This window comes from Gorilla gorilla, chromosome 11 (genome assembly GCF_029281585.2).
Source record: "Gorilla gorilla gorilla isolate KB3781 chromosome 11, NHGRI_mGorGor1-v2.1_pri, whole genome shotgun sequence".
NCBI lineage: Eukaryota > Metazoa > Chordata > Mammalia > Primates > Hominidae > Gorilla > Gorilla gorilla.
This window is the reverse complement of record NC_073235.2, coordinates 72,436,429-72,455,319: the sequence shown is the minus strand read 5'-3', so window position 1 is coordinate 72,455,319 and position 18,891 is coordinate 72,436,429. Positions and strand designations below refer to the sequence as shown.

Below are 18,891 nucleotides of genomic sequence, written 5' to 3'. Positions count from 1 at the left end.
TGATAAAGTCAACTGATGCTAAATAAATTCCATACACAGAATTTCAGTACAGATTAAGTATCCCTTATCTGAAATGCTTGGGACCATTAGTGTTTCAGATTTCAGATTTTTTCAGATCTCAGAATATTTACATAGATATAAAGAGATATCTTGGGGCTGGAACCCAAGTCTAAACACAAAATTCATTTATGTTTCATACATACTTTATGCATACAGGCTATGGTGATTTTATACAATCTTTTTTTTTTTTTTTTTTTTGCTCTTGTCACCCAGGCTGCAGTGCAATGGCATGATCTTGGCTCACTGAAACCTGTCTCCTGGTTCAAGCAATTCTCCTGCCTCAGCCTCCTGAGTAGCTGGGATTACAGGTGTGCACCACCAAGCCCAGCTAATTTTTTTGTATTTTTAGTAGAGACGGGTTTCACCATGTTGGTCAGGCTGGTCTCAAACTCCTGACCTCAAGTGATCCACCCACCTCGGCCTCCCAAAGTGCTGGGATTACAGATGTGAGCCACCGCACCCAGCCTTATGCAACATTTTAAATAATTTTGTAAATGAAATATAGTTTTGACTGCAACCCATCACAAGAGGTCAAGTGTGAAACTTTCCACTTGTGGCATCATGCCACAACTATATGCCAACCAGTTGGAAAACCTAAAAGAAATGGATAAATTGGCCTTTGGTCTTTCAGACCTGTAACAATGGCCTCTTGGGGGTTTTCAGCCTTCAGCCTCAGACCGGGTACTGTACTTTCAGCTTCTCTGGTTTTGAGGGTTTTAGACTTGGAATGAACTATGGTACTAGCTTTTCTCATCCCCCAGCTTGCAGATGGCTGATCATGGGATGTCATCTTTGTAATTACATAAGCCAATTCTCCCTAGTAAACTCCCTTTCATATATACATATCCTACCATTTCTGTCCCTCTGGAAAAACCTAATAGAGATTTTGAACTTCATAGCTCTCCAGTAACAGACCCAAATGAAAAGGAAATCAACAAATTGCCAGAAAAGGAATTCAAAAGACGAATCTTAAGTCAAAAACTTTCCACTTGTGGCATGATGCCACAAGTGGAAAGTCAATGCTCAGAAAGTTTTGGATTTTGGCACATTTTAGATTTCAGATTTTCAGATTTTCAGATTAGGGGTGCTCAATCTGTATTCTTTCTGTCAAAGTTACATCCTGAACATTAACTACACTAGATGTTTTAGAACCCATTAGGCTAAATCTGAACTGATCGCTATACATTTCTTCAGGAAGTTGGTTATGAGTTTAGGTAAACAAAAATGCATGAAAATGTACATGCCTGCTTGAATGCATATATGTGTGTATTTTAACTAAATGCATGACTTTATTTTCTTTCCACAATTTTTTCTAAAAATCAAAGAAAAAATTTGCTGGAATGGAAGAAATAGTCAGGGAAGGGAATATCCTGGTTAACTAAAGACTGACACTGAGATTTAATCTATTTCTCCAATGTGTGTAAAAGGCTACTATCATACAGAAACATGGTATCCTCTCTCACTGTATAAATTCTAATGCTAATCTTAATGGAAATGAGAAATTCACCTGATTTTAAGAAATAATGAAGGGATTCCAGAAAGAGGCACTAGAAGCATTTGAAACTATTTTAAGGATTTTAAGATAATTTCACAGAAAAAGATCAAGACAAGTAAATGTACATTGATGGATCTCACAAATCTAAAGACCGTTTAACAGAAGAGAACAAAAGGAGCATACTATATTGCTACCATCAGGAAGAACTTCCTAACAATTACAGCTACTAACAACAGAATATAATAAAAGTCTATAATAAAAGTCTGATCTTCCATCACTATATTGTTTAAAGACCAAAATAAACACTAGAAATCATAAGTCTGTAATGTTTTAAATTAGTAAAAGACTGGACTACATCATCCCTAAAGTAATAAGTATAATTATGAGAGTTCTAAACTAATAATTTTGACTTACCAACATCCATTGCAGTTTCCATAAAGCTTTTCTGTCGTGAAGCAAACTCCGCAAGCAATTTCTGCTGCCTCTCTCTAGCCTTCTGTCGCCTAGATTAAACAGAAATAAAGTTGTAAGTATCAGACGTGCTTAAGACCTAGCTACTGTATTTCAGGAGTATATAATGTATGAAAAGCCCCTGGCACACAGGTGAGAACAATCTATTTTCTGTATTATGTATTAAATTTCTTCTAATACTTGATTGTCCTTAAAAGGATTCTACTAATTTTAAAAGGTTACAAACTCACCGGTTTAATAGATAAAAATAAAAGCCAAGATGTACTTTAAAATGTGAAATAATAATTAAGGTAGATAGAATATTTGGATTTCCAATAACACAAGTTCCTAAGTATATGTCAGAAGGTAGCAAGAGCAAGAACATATTTTTTTAGCAAGAGACTAACAATTTAACCCCAGGCACAAATAACAGTAAACTGATTGCTAGAAGAAGCTATGATGTTTAGATATAAACAAAGTCTAAAAGATAAGAATAGTCGTATTTACTGTTACCCTAAGAATAGGCCTCTCCTAACAGAGAATGAACAGAAGCCAGTAAGTTTCCCCATTTCTACTAGGACATATTTCAAGTTTGGTTTATTTTGTATAAAGTAAAAGAATGTGAAGGAGTCTCAAACACAACATAAGAATAAAACTGTATTACAAAGCCCTAAATATTCCCTTGGATTAATTCACTATATTATATTTATTATGTATGCCTTATCTACTTCCAAAGAATATTTTTTTTCTTTTTGTAGCTTAACGGCTAATTTTATTTTATTATACTTTAAGTTCTAGGGTACATGTGCACAACGTACAGGTTTCTTACATATGTATACATGTGCCATGTTGGTGTGCTGCACCCATTAACTCGTCATTTACATTAGGTATATCTCCTAATGCTTTCCCTCCCCACTCCCCCGACCCCACGACAGGCCCTGGTGTGTGATGTTCCCCTTCCTGTGTCCAAGTGTTCTCATTGTTCAATTCCCACCTATGAGTGAGAACATGCGGTGTTCGGTTTTTTGTCTTTGTGACAGTTTGGTCAGAATGATGGTTTCCAGCTTCATCCATGTCCCTACGAAGGACATGAACTCATCCTTTTTTATGGCTGCATAGTATTCCATAGTGTATATGTGCCACATTTTCTTAATCCAGTCTATCATTGATGGACATCCAAAGAATATTTTAATTGCAACTGGTTGCCAAAAAAAAAAAATCCACCAATACAGTGTTACCATAACATAAGAATAGGAAAATAAGTCAACTAATAAAGAAAGGAGACAGGTTTCTTCAGATTATGTGATGCTAACAATACTAGTAAGCATAAAGTTTCACTCCCAGTAAGGAAAAGTTAAATTAATAATTTAAACAAGAAGTGAAGGAGAGGAAGAAGAAAAAATGAAAGGTTAGAAAAGGTAAATTATATGTTAGTTCACGGAAGAGATAAATTTTTACTTGAACAAAACTCAAAGAGGAACTGATGTCCTTTGTGTCATACCCATAATACAGAAGACACGAGAACATAACGGACAGAGTATACTACAGCAGTTTCTTTAATGACCATTTATTATATCTATACAGTATAGAAGTCAAAGCATTGTGTTAAACTGAGAGTCTATGCAATCACTGTTATGGGAAACCTAAAAGTATTTTTCTATTAATCTGATATGATTCAAGGATATAACATACAAAATTCTGAAGAATGAAATACAGTAATTTTTAAATTATCCACACATTTGCTCCCATGAAATTAGTGGGGATAATCAGGAGCAACTACAAAGTCAAGTTCTGTGGTCCACTTTACCATGAGAAGTTACATATTTTTGCCAATAATATTCAAAAAATTGTTAACACTCCTTTTCTAACATTTACAGATAATTTAGGATCCACATAAAAAACTTGCCTTATTATTTTATAACAATTCTTTTATACTGTTTTTGAGCCAAAATATTATTATCCAGGTTGATCACTCAACTTATTCATCAAAGTTAACTCTCAATGATGTTGGCCATTTCAAAAAATTAAATCTACCCATCCCCTCTCTTCCCTTTCTGAACATGTCCTAGCACAGAGTGTCAGGACTCAACAACCTGGCACGGGAGGGCATTTGTATGGTAAAAGATTAGAAGAAAGTGGTTATATATAAGGGAGTTGATTTTTTAAAAAGTTATATATATATATAACATTTTAGTTAAATATATGTAATTTTTTAACTAAAAAAGTTAAATATATCTATCCAGATAGATAGATACACAGATAGAGAGAGAGAGAGTTATAGGTGTCAGGTATCTCACTGTGGAAGTAGAGAGTTACAGAGTTACTCTGGAAACTGAGAAAGAGAGAAAACAAGAATGACTCCTAGAGGGATGGACTGGAATTGAAAGTATCAGAGTGAACTCACAGTTTTCAGTACATAAAGTCAGACATAAAACTAAATATAAATTTCTCCCTTCCTCTCTCACACTACCTTCCAACACAAACACAGACAAACAAAGAAACACACACACAATTTTCCCCAGCTCTGTCCTAAGAGGGCCTGAGACAGCTATACTTCATTAGAATAAACACATGGACTGGGGTTTCTAAACACCATTCTCTCCTAAAAGCAACCAGGACTCCTTGGAGAAATGGCTGACTCCAAGTACAGGATAAGCCTCCAAAATCTTTTTTTTTTTTTTTTTTTTTTGAGATGGAGTCTCACTCTATCACCCAAGCTGGAGTGCAGTGGCACGATCTAAGGTCACTGCAACCTCTGCCTCCCAGGTTCAAGCAATTCTCGTGCTTCAGCCTCCTGAGTAGCTGGGATTACAGGCACGCGCCACCATGCCCAACTAATTTTTGTATTTTCAGTAGAGACAGGGTTTCTCCACATTGGCCAGGCTGATCTCGAACTCCTGACCTCAGGTGATCTGCCCGCCTCAGCCTCCCAAAGTGCTGGGATTACAGGTGTGAGTCACGACACCTGGCCAAGCCTGGAACATCTTATTGCCCCAGAAAATAGAAATATGCTCAAAGAATGATGGGAATAGATCAAAAGGACCCGGAAACTAGCTTGACATGACTCCTAGTGGCCAAATCTGTAATAATTTGAGCACCAAAATTAATAACAAGCATATGAGATTATAACCCATAAAATAAAATAGGAACCCATGAGTCCACACTGATAAAAATAAATGAATATAAAGTTGATATGAATGGGTATATTACAATATCTCATAGTATCTCTCCACAAATTATGTATTAATTGTAAAGTGGGGTGGGAAAGGTAATTTGACTGTGAAGAAGTCTGGCAGACATGATCAAAGTTAATCACCAGTGATGAAACAAATTGAAATCATATAACAGCTTGTGGGATACAATGAAAAGAAAACAGCAACACTTCATTTACATTCCTGCCAAAGTTGTATAAACTGAGTCAAAACATAAAGGGAAAACAGACGATCCCAAATTAAGGGATATTCTACAATGTTACTACTGCTTCATAATCTTTAAAAGTGCCACGGTTATGAAAATAAAAACTTCCATATTGAAGGAGAACAAAGAGGCATGACAATTAAATGCAAGGAGTGATTATGAACTGGATCTTTCTGCTATAAGAAATATTACTGGCTGGGCGCAGTGCCTCACGCCTATAATCCCAGCACTTTGGGATGCCGAGATGGGTGGATCACAAGGTCAGGAGTTCAAGACCAGCCTGGCCAACATGGTGAAACCCTGTCTCTACTAAAAATACAAAAATTAGCCGGGCATGGTGGCAAGCACCTGTAATCCCAGCTACTCGGGAGGCTGAGGCAGAGAACTGTTTGAACCTAGGAGGCGGAGGTTGCAGTGAGCCGAGATCGTGCCACTGCTCTCCAGCCTGGGTGACAGAGCGAGAGACTCTGTCTCAAAAACGAAAAAAAAAAAAAAATAACTAACAAAAGAAATATTATTGGGGGCTAGGAGCAGCGGCTCATGCCTGTAATCACACCACTTTGTGGGGCTGAGGCGGGGGGATCACTTGAGCCCAGGAGTTTGAGACCAGCCTGGGCAACACAGCAAGACCTCATCTCTACAAATAATTTTTAAAAATTAGCCAGGCATGGTGGCACACACCTGTAGTCCCAGCTGTTCAGGAGGCTGAGGCGGGAGAATCACTTGAGCCTAGGAGGTCAAGGCTGCAGTGAGTCGTGATCATACCACTACACTCCAGCCTGAGTGACAGAGCAAGACCCTGTCTCAAAGAAAAGAAAAGAAATGAATTAAGAAGAGAAGAGAAGACTAGACAAGACAAGACAAGACAAGACAAGACAAGACAAGACAAGACAAGACAAGACAAGACAAGACAAACCAAACATTATTGGGACAACTATCAAAACTTGGGATCTAAATCATACTCAAATACCACTATCAATCTGCTAATTCTGATAGTTGAGGGTACAAAGAACTTCCTGAACCATTTATGTAAGTTTAAGATTACTTCAAAATAAAAAGCTTTTTAAAATTAAATCCATCCTCAAAGGACAAATATTTGCCACAATGGAAGAAATGGAAGCAAAGAAAAATGTGCTCTAGATGCTCAAAGCACTCTAAGTGACCTCCAAAAATGCTATGAGCAACAACAGCATTGACAGACTACATTTTTGGTCTTCTGAATCACTACTTCGTAAATCTGTAAGTTTTGCCATACTTCTTTAATTAATGCCACTCACTCTACAGCTCACCTTTAAACATGTACACTTACAATTAGAATACATATGTCCATAGAGTGTACTTTTAAAAAATCTATTAAACATAAGAAAACCTCAAATGTAACTGCTTGACACTAATACTAAAATGCATTTCTATAGCAGGTTTCTATACTAACCAGAAATGGGATGTCATTGTTGTGAATGTTTTCTTAATCGAGATTATTGCTTTTCTAAATGGGCATAAATGTAAATAAAGGCCATTAACAAGAACATATACAAGTTCTGGCAGATTCAGGACAACTCAAAAATTTTCCATTAACTCCTGAGTTAAAGACATTGAAGCTGCATTTTATTACAACCATCTAATGTTTTCTGCTTGCATCTTGTTTTCTATTAAGTTAATCTATTATGAAAGTGATGCCGAGTTTGTCTAAAGATGAAGTACTTGGAAATGGATCCTCATTAAGTGTTTATGAACTGTTCTGCCTTTATTATGAAAATCCAAAACGAAACCAGAGGAAAGACAAATGTGAGAAGCACAGTGAGATCCAAATAGAGTCATCTTAATCCTTAGCTGTCTGCTACAAAATTAGTTTCAAGTCCTTGTCAATACCATCATTGTTCAAAGAAAACAAAACCTATCACAAAGAAAGCCTTTAAAATTTTTAGAATATTATTTATTACAATAGCATCAGGGCCTTTGTAAAAGCAGCATCTAAACTATGTCCTCCAATATCACATTATTAGTAATAATTACAAAATTCCCTTAATCAAGAAAAACAGATTTTGATTCACTGTTTATCTTCTTTCAAAACAAAAGGATATACTATTATATAACAGAAAGAAGGATCTGACCACTAAGAGAGACCACTAATTAACAAAAATAACAATCTTACCTCATTTTCAACCTTCTAATTTTGTCAGTAGATTTATTACATTCTAGGCTATTACTAATTCAAACTTAATGAATGGTCATCTGAATTATATGTTACTGAATGTCCTTTCTCCCACGGAAACAAATTTTGTGTTAGTTCTTTATAACTCCAATTTAGGAATTCTCCTAAATTCTTAATCTACCATAAGCTTTTGCATATATTAATATAAATTTTTTATAACAAACTTTTTTTTTTGAGATGGAGTCTCATTCTGTCGCCAGGCTGGAGTGCAGTGGCGTGATCTCAGCTCACTGCAACCTCTGTCTCCCAGGTTCAAGCAATTCTCCTGCCTCAGCCTCCCTAGTAGCTGGGACTACAGGCACACGCCACCACGCCCAGCTAATTTTTATATTTTTAGTAGAGACGAGGTTTCACCATGTTGGCCAGGATGGTCTTGATCTCCTGACCTTGTGATCCACTCACCTCGGCCTCCCAACAAACTTTTAATTACATCAGAGATGTAGTGTAACTATATATGTGACTAAAATTGCTCCTTATACAGGTACCAAAGGATGACCTCCTAACTAACAAATCAAATAGGATGGCCAATCTTATTGAACTCCTGTAGCACTTAACAATTTTGATAAGTTTCTTGCTTTCTGAACTTCCTCTTGTGACTTCTCTAATGCCACTCACCCCAGTTTTTCTCTTACTCTGCTCAGCCATCCCTTCATCAGTCACCTTTGTAGGTACCCCTTCCTCAGTCATTCCCTTTAATGTTTTTCCCTTGAGTTCTATATTCAGTCTTCTCATTTTCTTACTGTAAACCTTCTCCCATATACAAGGATTTACTACTACCTAGCTGCTCAAATCTGTAGCTCTAAGAATTCTCCCTTAAGTTTTAAACCCTATATCTGACTGGACATCTTCACCTGGGTGTCCCTCTTAAACTTAGTAGCGTCCAGAACTGAACAGATCGGTTTTACTGCTGAGCCTGGGACCCCTCCTATACTCCATTATCTTGGTAAAAGGAACATTATTCAAGTCAGAAATCAGGGCACCATTCAAGACATCTCCCTCATTTCTCACATCAACCTGATGACCGAGTCTAACAACTTGTACCTGCTAAATATCTCATACACATCTCCTCCTCTCTTTACTATCATCACTGTCTTAGTTCAGACCCTTGCCACACCTGCCCCACTAGATGACTAAGTAGCTTGCTCTCCCAATTTCCAGTCTTACCCCACTCTAATCCACCCTCATGTAATTATCCTATATATTATTCCTCACTTAAAATCCTTCCACAGTTTCCCTGTAACCATTTATACCCTGTGCCAGTTAACGATGTATGGTTACCTTCTTAGCCTTATGTCCTACTACTCCCATTAACACCCTGTGTACCTAAGATAGTATCTGTTACACTATGTTAACACTACTAACAAACTATCTGTTTACCAGTCTGTCTCTCCATTATAGTATCAATTCCTCGAGGTCAGGAAGTCCAACACCAGACACAGATATGTCTAGAAAACTGCTTGACTGACACCCAGTGAATGAGAAACGGATAAATCAAGTAAGATCCATCTTAGGCTTGCTTCCACTGATCATTTAACCCATAACTGCCTATATTTAATTTTAAAAGTAACTAAGAAGATGAAATTATCCAGAAAATACCTCTAAAGTACACTTCAAACTGCTAAATAATGTATTAGTCATACTGCTCACAACAGTAGTCCAGATAACTCTGTTGACAATGATTTTTACCTATATAAAAGAGATTGAGATGATAAAGGTCCTGGGTTCTTAAATTAAGATATTGATGTGATCTCTTTGGACCCTCCCTAACGGGAAATGTGTACCCTTCCCCTATAATTGTTGCTTTGGTAGACAAATTTGTCTTAAATAATAAAGAAATTAAAACAATGAATAGTATTTATAACCTCAGAGAAGTGAGCAATGACTATCTTGAATTTGATCTGAAATCTTTTTTTTAAATGTCCTGGGTCTTTTAGCCTATGCACACTCATTAGAAGGCATGCTCTTTTTTTTTTTCTTTAATAAACACTGAACCCTTTCCAAGAGTTTGACAATTATGCGGAGTTTCAATCTCTCAAGATTCATCTTGTCATGTTTATGACAGCAGGGTCAGCAATGTTGACAAGGCTCTTGGGAAACAATTTGTGACAATGCACAGTAACACAACTCTTCTGGCAAACAATGTACCACTAAAAAAAAGAACCAAACCATGCTCATAGTCCTTGACCCACAAACCCCACATAACATAGTATACATCTTGAGATTTTTTTAAAAATCCCATTTTTTTCAAGAAAGTCAAAAGATGAAAAAAAAGTTTATAAATATAATTTAACAACAAATTATAAGCAACCTAAAGATCCAAAAGCTAGAAGCATAAGTTAGTCAGAATGTGTTTTAAAACATCACTTTTTAAAAATCAGCAATCATATATTAATAAAGATTAGAAAAGACCAAAAGAAACTAAAGCAGTTGGATTTTTATTTTGAGAAATATTTTAAATATTTTTAATATTCTCATTTAAAGCTGAACAGTTCAACTTTAACAGTAAGAGAATTATTAGATCCCTACAGCAATAAAAGCAGTAGCAATTTTTCCAAAGAGACATACAGGTTTAAGGTAGTAATTTTACATTGGGGTCAGAAAGTCTCACCTGTCCATCAATAAACTCAATACATCACATGTACAAGCACTGACTATGCTCCATTCCATTTATGTTACAAACTAATCAGCTATGACTGTTACTGTTAAACATCCAGGTGATTATCCTCAAATGACCAAAAGGAAGAAAATATCAAATTTTCAACTATACACACGTTTAAAACATTAAAAATAAAAATTACCTTTCTTCTTTGTCCAATGTTTTCTTCTCTGCTGCAGTGACTTTTTTAGGTGGTACAGGAGGGGTCACTTTTCTACATATCTCTTCAATGATGCGTTTGTTCATTCTACTTTGCGATGCAGCTTTTAGTAAAATTCTTTCCACGGCAGTTATACCATCTCCATGACTGTATTTAGGAATTTCTGGTTGGATTAAAATTTCTATGTCATCAAGCCAAGGAGGATAGTAGGAGTTTTGTTTTCCTGAGAGTTTGTGGTGAAGTTTAATTAGCAAAGACAATATGCTTTCTTTAATTTCCAAAATGGCTGTAGTTAACTGTGGAGCTGAACCAGGAGCAGACCATTTACTTGAAGTTTTGGGACGAACCACCTGATTTGCTTCACTGCTACTGCGATTGATGATTTCCTGAAATTTCTTTCTACGTTCTGCTACTAAACTGAAAACTTGAGCTGTACCAGAATTCTACCATTAACAAAGAGAAACAAAGAAAAATCAAGAGAAGTTATTTAGCATCATTTTAAAAACATATTAGTACTATATTTTCCAAAGGGAATGCTCAGTTTCATACAAAGATTTATTCAATAGATTTGCTCTTTAAATAAATTTGTCCCTTGACCTCTCTCTCAAATATATTTAATTCCACTCAATCTAGAAACAGTAATAAGGAGGAGATCATCAGCAGTAACACCTCCTTTTCAACCTTCTGAAAACAGACAAAGCTTAAGTAGTATCTACAGCCATATTAAAGAGAATCATCAACTAAATTATTCATTAGTTTAAAAGAGGAAAAGCTGTTCTGGTCAACATTCATGAAGAATAGGGTACTCCTTACTAACTTCTGGAAGACTGCTACAGTTTCCAGTTAAGAAAATTATAAATTAGTTTTAAAAAAAATTTTCTAAGCTAATAAATCTGAACTAGTAATTAATTTCACTTTTAAGGAACTTTAAAGTTTGAAAATTCTAACATAAATGCTTAAAGTTACTAAATTGAAATATAAGGATGAAAAATCAAACTTTCATATTTTAATATGAAATTTAATTTGTTTTATTAAATTTTAATATGAAATTAAAACTGTGATTTGTGATTTGTTTTTGATTTGTTTTTGGTTTGTGGGTCAAGGACTATGATTTGTTTTTTGAACAGTTTTTTTTTTTAACTAAGTATTTTCCTCAATAATTCATCTCCTAAAAAGCTTTTTTGCTAAAGCAATCAAACTGCACCAGGGCTCTCAGAAAACATCTTTTAATTAAGATATGAGTCAGTTTAATGAATTTATTTTTTAAAGCGAGCATAGAAAGGATGTTCTAATATCAGTTGAGCTTTTGTGAGTTAAACGACAGTATACACTATTTTTTAACATCCAAGCTGTTTTTTAAAGTACTCTCTACCAGCATTAGAGGCAAAAGCCTCTTACAGAGTTTCCAGTTTTTGCTTACAGCGAAAACACGTTGTCAAAGACCAAGAAAGCTCCTACAAATAGACTCTACTATAAGAAATGTCTGATTCAATGTTCTCTACTCACAAAAATCTAGGTTGTGGAGACTAAAACTGCTTAAGTTTAGTTACTTACAATGTCATTTCAAGATTTTTCATTACTGCTTTTTAAAAATTAACTTACATGCAATAAGAGCGCTGATTTTCAAAATGAGTCCAAAGCCATAATATACAGAATTTAAGACTTTATAGGCTTATTTTATCAAAGTTAATTGCCATAGAAGCAAAAACAAAGTTATTTGCAAATGAGCATGCTGCTAGCAATTAAATTTATTTTAATTTAGAAAATATCCAAGTCATTTTTAAGATGTTAGTAATACAGTGGCAATGATGAATGTAAAGAGACTCAAATATGCTCCCTATAATTGGTCCAAAATACTTCGAACACTAATAAGAAAAATACACTATTAAATACTCAGTATTATTTTTAAGCTCAATAATATAAATTTTCTTTAATATTAAGCTTAAATCACTTTGTCAAAAAAAAAAAAACACACATAAATCCAAGAAACTTTCTTTTAAATTTAACCATATTAATTAAACACCCATACACACACAAATACTTCAAAGCGGTTTTTCCCCATTTCCAGTTAAAGCCATGTTGCTAGTTAATGAAAATATCATACACATCTACCTCTCTTTGAAGAACTTTAGGCCGTCGTGAACTCTGGCAGATTAAGGGAAAAAGACTGGTAAGGTAGAAGTTACATAGATATATCAGAGGAAATAAAAGACAATTTAAAGTTATCTACAACCACATTTTTTTTTCTTTTGGATATTATAGGAACAGTATATCCCAACATAACATACATAACATAAAGCTTTTTCTTATTTTCTTTCTTACATTTACACTTACTTGTAAAGAACCCAAGTTATCAGAGCTAGTACTTGCAGGTGAGTCTCTCTTTACTTCAGGAGCAGTCTCTGGAACTCTTACTCTAACATAGTTTATAAAGTGTCGCATGTTTGACACTAAATTACTGCCAGGAAACCAACTGTCATGACAACGTTCTGGTCCACCCACTGATGCCTAAAATAAAAAAAAAAAATGAATATCAAGTCTTGCCACATCAGGTCCAAGGTACAATGGAGATGTAACAAGCCCCCCAAAATCATCCACTGCCTATCATAATCCTGAATCCCTTATTGTCTCATCCACAAATTATAAAGTGAATCAATTTAAATAATAAAACCAAATTCAAACAAAAAATGCAGGAATAAATTTCTCAATACTAATATGGGTATGTCCAATGGAATCAGCTAAATTCCTGATTTAAAATACATTTTTAAATACATTTTTCAATCTAGAATACTGAACATTACAGAATATTCATCCTCACCCATTAGTAATACAAATAATGCTAATTTGGACAAATTGGGAGGAAACTGAAAAATCAACCAAAGGTATCACTAATCATAGAGGAATCTTTATAACCTTTTAACATCTATGAAAGAACATATGTTGATTCAACTTGGACTACAAAGAACTACAAAGTGGTTTCTTTAACTTGTTTTTGCTATTATTATGCTGTGTTATATTTTGTCATTTAGGAGGGAAGAGATGAGGAGAATCCTACACATTAGTAAAACTAATTTGTAGTAACAATTGCTTTTATGGACACAATACTTCTAAAGTCCTGAAACAAAGTAACAACTTTTAAGTACTTTAAACATTCTCCCATATAACAATATTCATGCCATTACCTTCAAACCTTTACAGGAAGAATTTGCTACTCAAAAATAATCCCTAATCAAATTATTAGAATTTTTGGAGCTAAGTCCTAACTTCAGTTTTACTGGTTATTTATTGATTACTGGTAATTGTTTGCCAATAATCAATTTTCTTAGCATAACACCAAAAATGCATTAAACATTTTTCTTAATTTTTGTGATAGGAATTACAAATTTCAAATTCAATAATTCCATAATAGAATTTAATGTATCAATGAAGGCCCTAAAAAACTGTATGTATTTGAAGATCCCAAAGGGCCTTTTCTAGTAGTTCTTTAAAAGATCTTATGAGTCTGATGAAAACATAAATACACCTCAAGATGAATTCACAAATACATTTTCCTAAGGTATGTCATAACTAGGAAAAGTACAACATGCCTGGTTTGGCAACAATTGGTTGGAGCCAGATAGGGGCTGCCTATCTAAAAATTTTAAATTATAAAAACCACTTACCTCTTCATCTGATTCTTCTTCAGCAGAATTTTCGAGTCCTAATTCAATCAGATATAAAACCATGCAGAGTACATGTTCTGACAGATTTTGATGATCCATCAAAATCTTTAAAAAGGGAAGAAAATGCCTCATAATTACTTTTTTCCACAAAATGTATTTCATTTAGAGATCCAAAAATATTTTACTGTTATAGACGAAAAGTACTTTAATATCTAGAAATACCAGTTCGCAAATTTTCTAAAGGTAGGTCAGAGAGTCCACTAAAAAAAATTCATACGAATATAAGTATTTAATAAAATAATTTAATAAGAATATTTTTATATCCTAATTTGCTGACACTCTTCTCTTGATGACAAGGCCATCAGATAAATAAGTTTACCAAATAGGATAATTCATGCAAATGTGTTTAGCACAGCACCTGGCATATAACTGGCAGCACAATAAATGTTTATGGTACATTAATGTTCTTAAAAATATGTCTCTAAAATTAAAGTTCTGAGCCTCTGAGTATTTTGAGTAGCTACATTCATATGTATGTCAGTGTGGGATATATATGGAGGAGAAAGGTAGAAGGAATGCAAGTGGTTAGTAAAAAGGCTTCTCTGAGGAAAATTTGATACATCTGACCTATGGATTACTCAATACAAGCCTTATACGTCTTAACAGGATTTCTGGGCTACCTACACCAATCACTCATTCAATATGATATAACAGACCACTAACCAGAAGATACCTAAAATACCACAAGTAACAAAATGGCCTGGCAGATATCATCTTGTCCGCATTATAAAAGTCATCTGGCCAAATGATGGAAAGGATGAAAGGAAGAAATTCTGTAGGCAGCAGCAGTTTTAATTGTGGGCGAGATAGCAGAGAGCAAAAAAGAGGACAGGATAAGCTGAGCCTCGCAGAAGCTGCCCAGATGGCTGAGGGGACTTGGAAAGGAGGTCTTAATTGCTTAAGACCTAACCTACCACAATTAAAGAATAGAGAGACTTTCAAGTCACTGACTCTCTCATGTTTTTCTGACTATTCAGAGGGCTTCTATATTCATCTGTTGTGTGGCACAGTGGTGAAGAGCATAGGCATTCAAAACCTTTTAAAAAACAGATTTTTAAACAAATTTCTGTTTATTCCTAGTTGACCTTCAGCAACAGACTCTGGTCTTAGTTTTCTTATCTCTAAAATTGGAATTATAGAGCCCCTCCTAGCCCTTTCACTTGTCCCATCCCCAACCAAAAAAAAAAAAAAAAAAAAACTAAAAGAAAGAAAAATAAAACTGAAATTATAGCCCAGAATTGTTGTAAGGATTGCATGAGTTAATATCTGTCATTTGCTTTGTATAGTGTCTAGCAATGGGTGTTCAACAAATAGTGAGTGGGTGGTGCCAACGATGTGAGGAGCAGAGGCAGCAGCAGGAGGAGACTGAAGGCTGGGAGACCACAGAAGTCATCCTTTCTGATCCACTATGTTATGGAGAGAAAACCAAGGCTCAGCCACACAACCAGCTAGCTAGTGTAAGCAACACTAGAACACAGACCTCAGACCCCCAGGCCACTGACTATCATTACTATACTATCTCCTCTTGATAAATAAAATATTACCAGCTAAATTCAATTAAATTTTCACTTCAAAGCTTGTGGGATTACAGCTTTAATTGAGTAACTTAAGAGCTAAAGAGGAAAAAATCCCTCTATTAGGTACTTAAAAAAAAAAAGAAATAAAAATGATGTTTCCAGGGAGTTTTATTTTGACATTAAACATGTCAGAAGATAAAGGTGGCTTACTAAAATTGATTTTTAAAAAGTTGACTTGCCAACGCAATGTCAATGGAGAATTTTATTATTACTAGTAGTAAAATCAAGAAAGTTATTTTAAAGTTGAGAAAAATTCATTTATAATAGTCTTGTAACAACTAAAACATTGTCCTTTTATTTTTCATAAAATACTATTTGTACATTTAGCATACAAAAAATTGAAAAATATAACTTGAAAGAGCATAATAAATAATTTGCCATAAGGCTTCCTTAATTTTTCATGAATTACTTGTCACTTATTAATTATTACTTATAACAGTACTTAGCTTCCCCATCTGAACTAGTTATTTAACTTCTAAAACTCAATTTCATATCTGAAAAAGGAGAATAATAACAGAACTTTCACTTATAAGGATTTTTGCTAGCTTAAACAAAATAATGTCTACAAGTATATATAAAGCATTTCAAACAAAATCTGGCACTAAGTAAACATTCAAAGACTGTCCATTATTTGTAAAACAAATACAAATATCTTTTCAGTACAAAAAGATATTCTACATTTTTTAATAAAGAAAAAGAGCATTTTAAATCAATTACTGAATAACCCTCTTGGAAGTTAATGAAAATAAACCACCCAAGGTGTTTTTTGAGGCACCTGTCCAAAATTGTAACAGGAAAACTTTAGAAACAAGTACACTGAAAAATTGGTCACGGGTAGGGTTGAAAGGAAGAGAAGTATAGAAATTTAAAAGTACTATTTCATTATAAGATTAAGAAAAAAACTAAAATTCCTACCTAACTAAACACATACTTTCTTAAATAATGTGTTAAATGATTGCACATAGTAATTGGAAATTTGTATAACAAATATTCTCATTTTTCTTTGAATTTCTTTTAATTTTTAATTTTTCAAATTCTAATTAGGAAGAAGAACAATAGATTTTCTTTGTATCTACCTGCATAACATTTATCATGTCTATATAGTTATATTATCTACATGAGTATAGTTATTTTCTTTTTTCTTTCATCTTTCTTCCCCCTCCGAGATGGAGTCCTGCTCTGTCACCCAGGCTGGAGTGCAGTGGCACAATCTGGGCTCACTGCAACCTCCACCTCCCGGGTTCAAGCAATTCTCCTGCCTTGGCCTCCCGAGAAGCTGGGATTACAGGCACCCACCACCACACCCACCTAATTTTTGTATTTTTAGTAGAGACGGGGTTTCACCATGTTGGCCAGGCTGGTCTCGAACTCCTGACCTCGTGATCTGCCCACCTCAGCCTCCCAAAGTGCTGGGATTACAGGCGTGAGCCACCGTGCCCAGCCTTCTTTCATCTTTCATGCAGATGAGATTATAAAAATCCCTATTATATACACACATACATACTATACAATATTATGCTTCACACAAGTTTTTGAGTACACAATTAATGTTAGTCAAATAAATCTGTCTTACGTGAGAAGATCCCAAAATAAAACAAATTTTAGATAACAAGCAAGTAAAAGCATCATCTTGTTAGTTCCTAAAATGTTTATCAAAAACAATTTTTGATCTTGCCACATAGAAACCACACTCAAATCCTTCCACGTCACTTTCCTGATTAGAGGGAAAAAGCAAAAAGAACCCCCCAACCTAAGATTCACTGCCTCACATAACTGCCATTCTAGTTTTGTCATTTTAGTGGGTTCTGATGGTTGTTTGGTCCCTGCAGCTCATTCCACACCTCCTGTAGTTCCACGGTATTTCACTTACTGTTCTACAGAATCCATAAATAAATATTTTTATTGGTAGCTAGATAAGATAAATAGTTTCTCACAAAGAATGCTGTAACTATTCTGTTATGTTCAACTTGGATTTCAAATACATGTGATTATAACATATCTTCATACATCTTAAATGTATAAATACACTTTGCTTTATAAGTGGTACTTTTATGTAAATATTATCCTTTAGGATTATTATTTGAAAATAAATTCTAAGCTTAGTCTTTCTATTCAAATTACTACTGTACCTTGTAAAGCAGAGTGAATAGCACAATGTGTAAAGTTTTACAGTGCAAAAGTCTCATAAGACCTTTATAGCTAGGATGGAGTGATGTCCTTTTCTTATATGGAGGCCAGGGATTTCCAGGAAATTTTCCACTCTGTTTTAAACTGTAAAAATAAAACAAAACTAGAATTAGATGATAGCCTCAAAATCAAACTGTGGTTTAAATGTAATTTATAGACACCAATTTCTGTCACAATATTTTATGCAGTGCTATTTTTAATCAAATTGCTTAAAATGCCAAAGAGGTATCTATTGTCTACACAATGAACATTACTATTTCTTTTCCTAATGGCTAAAGATGAGTAAAGAGAGCTAAGCTGAAAATTTAAAAATATATAAACTTTAAAGTGCTAACAAAGAGAAATGAACAGAAAGAATACACATGAAGTACTCAGCAAGGAAATTTCCAGCTGTAACGATTAAGCAAAATAGACGACCTGAAAATTCTCCCACTACGAATGGTTGGAAAAGCTGGATAAAATATAAATGTAATCTTTTGAATGCGTATTTGAGCTCACACAAAAGTGGAATTCTCCAGTTACCAGAAAAAAAGAAGGAATTAATGACAAGCACTAACACTGTGCCAGTGGTTTTAAAGTCCTTGAGCAAACAGATCACAAGGTATATTGGGCTCACACAAGGCTCAGAGATAGAACTGAGATCCCACCTAAAGCTGAGACCCTTGACAGGCTTTACCCTCACTGAAAGAGTAACTCACAAGGAGAATGAATTAGCTTGTCTGTCTCTTCTGGGATGTAAGAACAAGTTCCCCAAGAAGATAATTATGAACTTGTATGCAAATACAGTAGTCTCCTCTTATCTTCAGGGAACACGTTCCAAAGCCCCCAGTAGATGCCCGAAAATATGGATAATAACAAACTCTCTACATACTATGTTTTCCTACACATACATACCTATGATAAAGGTTAATTTATAAATTAGACACAGTAAGAGATTAACAACAGTAAGTGATAA

General features: G+C 34.6%; 1 protein-coding gene across 3 annotated transcripts in view; it reads right to left on the bottom strand.

The window, feature by feature from the left end:
* The window catches only part of UBR3 (ubiquitin protein ligase E3 component n-recognin 3), a 256,549-nt gene that overhangs the window by 123,712 nt on the left and 113,946 nt on the right, over positions 1-18,891 (bottom strand). For all 3 annotated transcript variants that reach the window (XM_055379137.2, XM_055379139.2, XM_055379138.2), the window contains exons 20-24: positions 17,879-18,020; positions 14,113-14,217; positions 12,785-12,958; positions 10,433-10,893; positions 1,970-2,058 (exon numbers count right to left, since the gene is read on the bottom strand). In XM_055379137.2, coding sequence (XP_055235112.1) covers positions 1,970-2,058; positions 10,433-10,893; positions 12,785-12,958; positions 14,113-14,217; positions 17,879-18,020 — 971 coding nt within the window. The remainder of the gene's footprint in view (positions 1-1,969; positions 2,059-10,432; positions 10,894-12,784; positions 12,959-14,112; positions 14,218-17,878; positions 18,021-18,891) is intronic.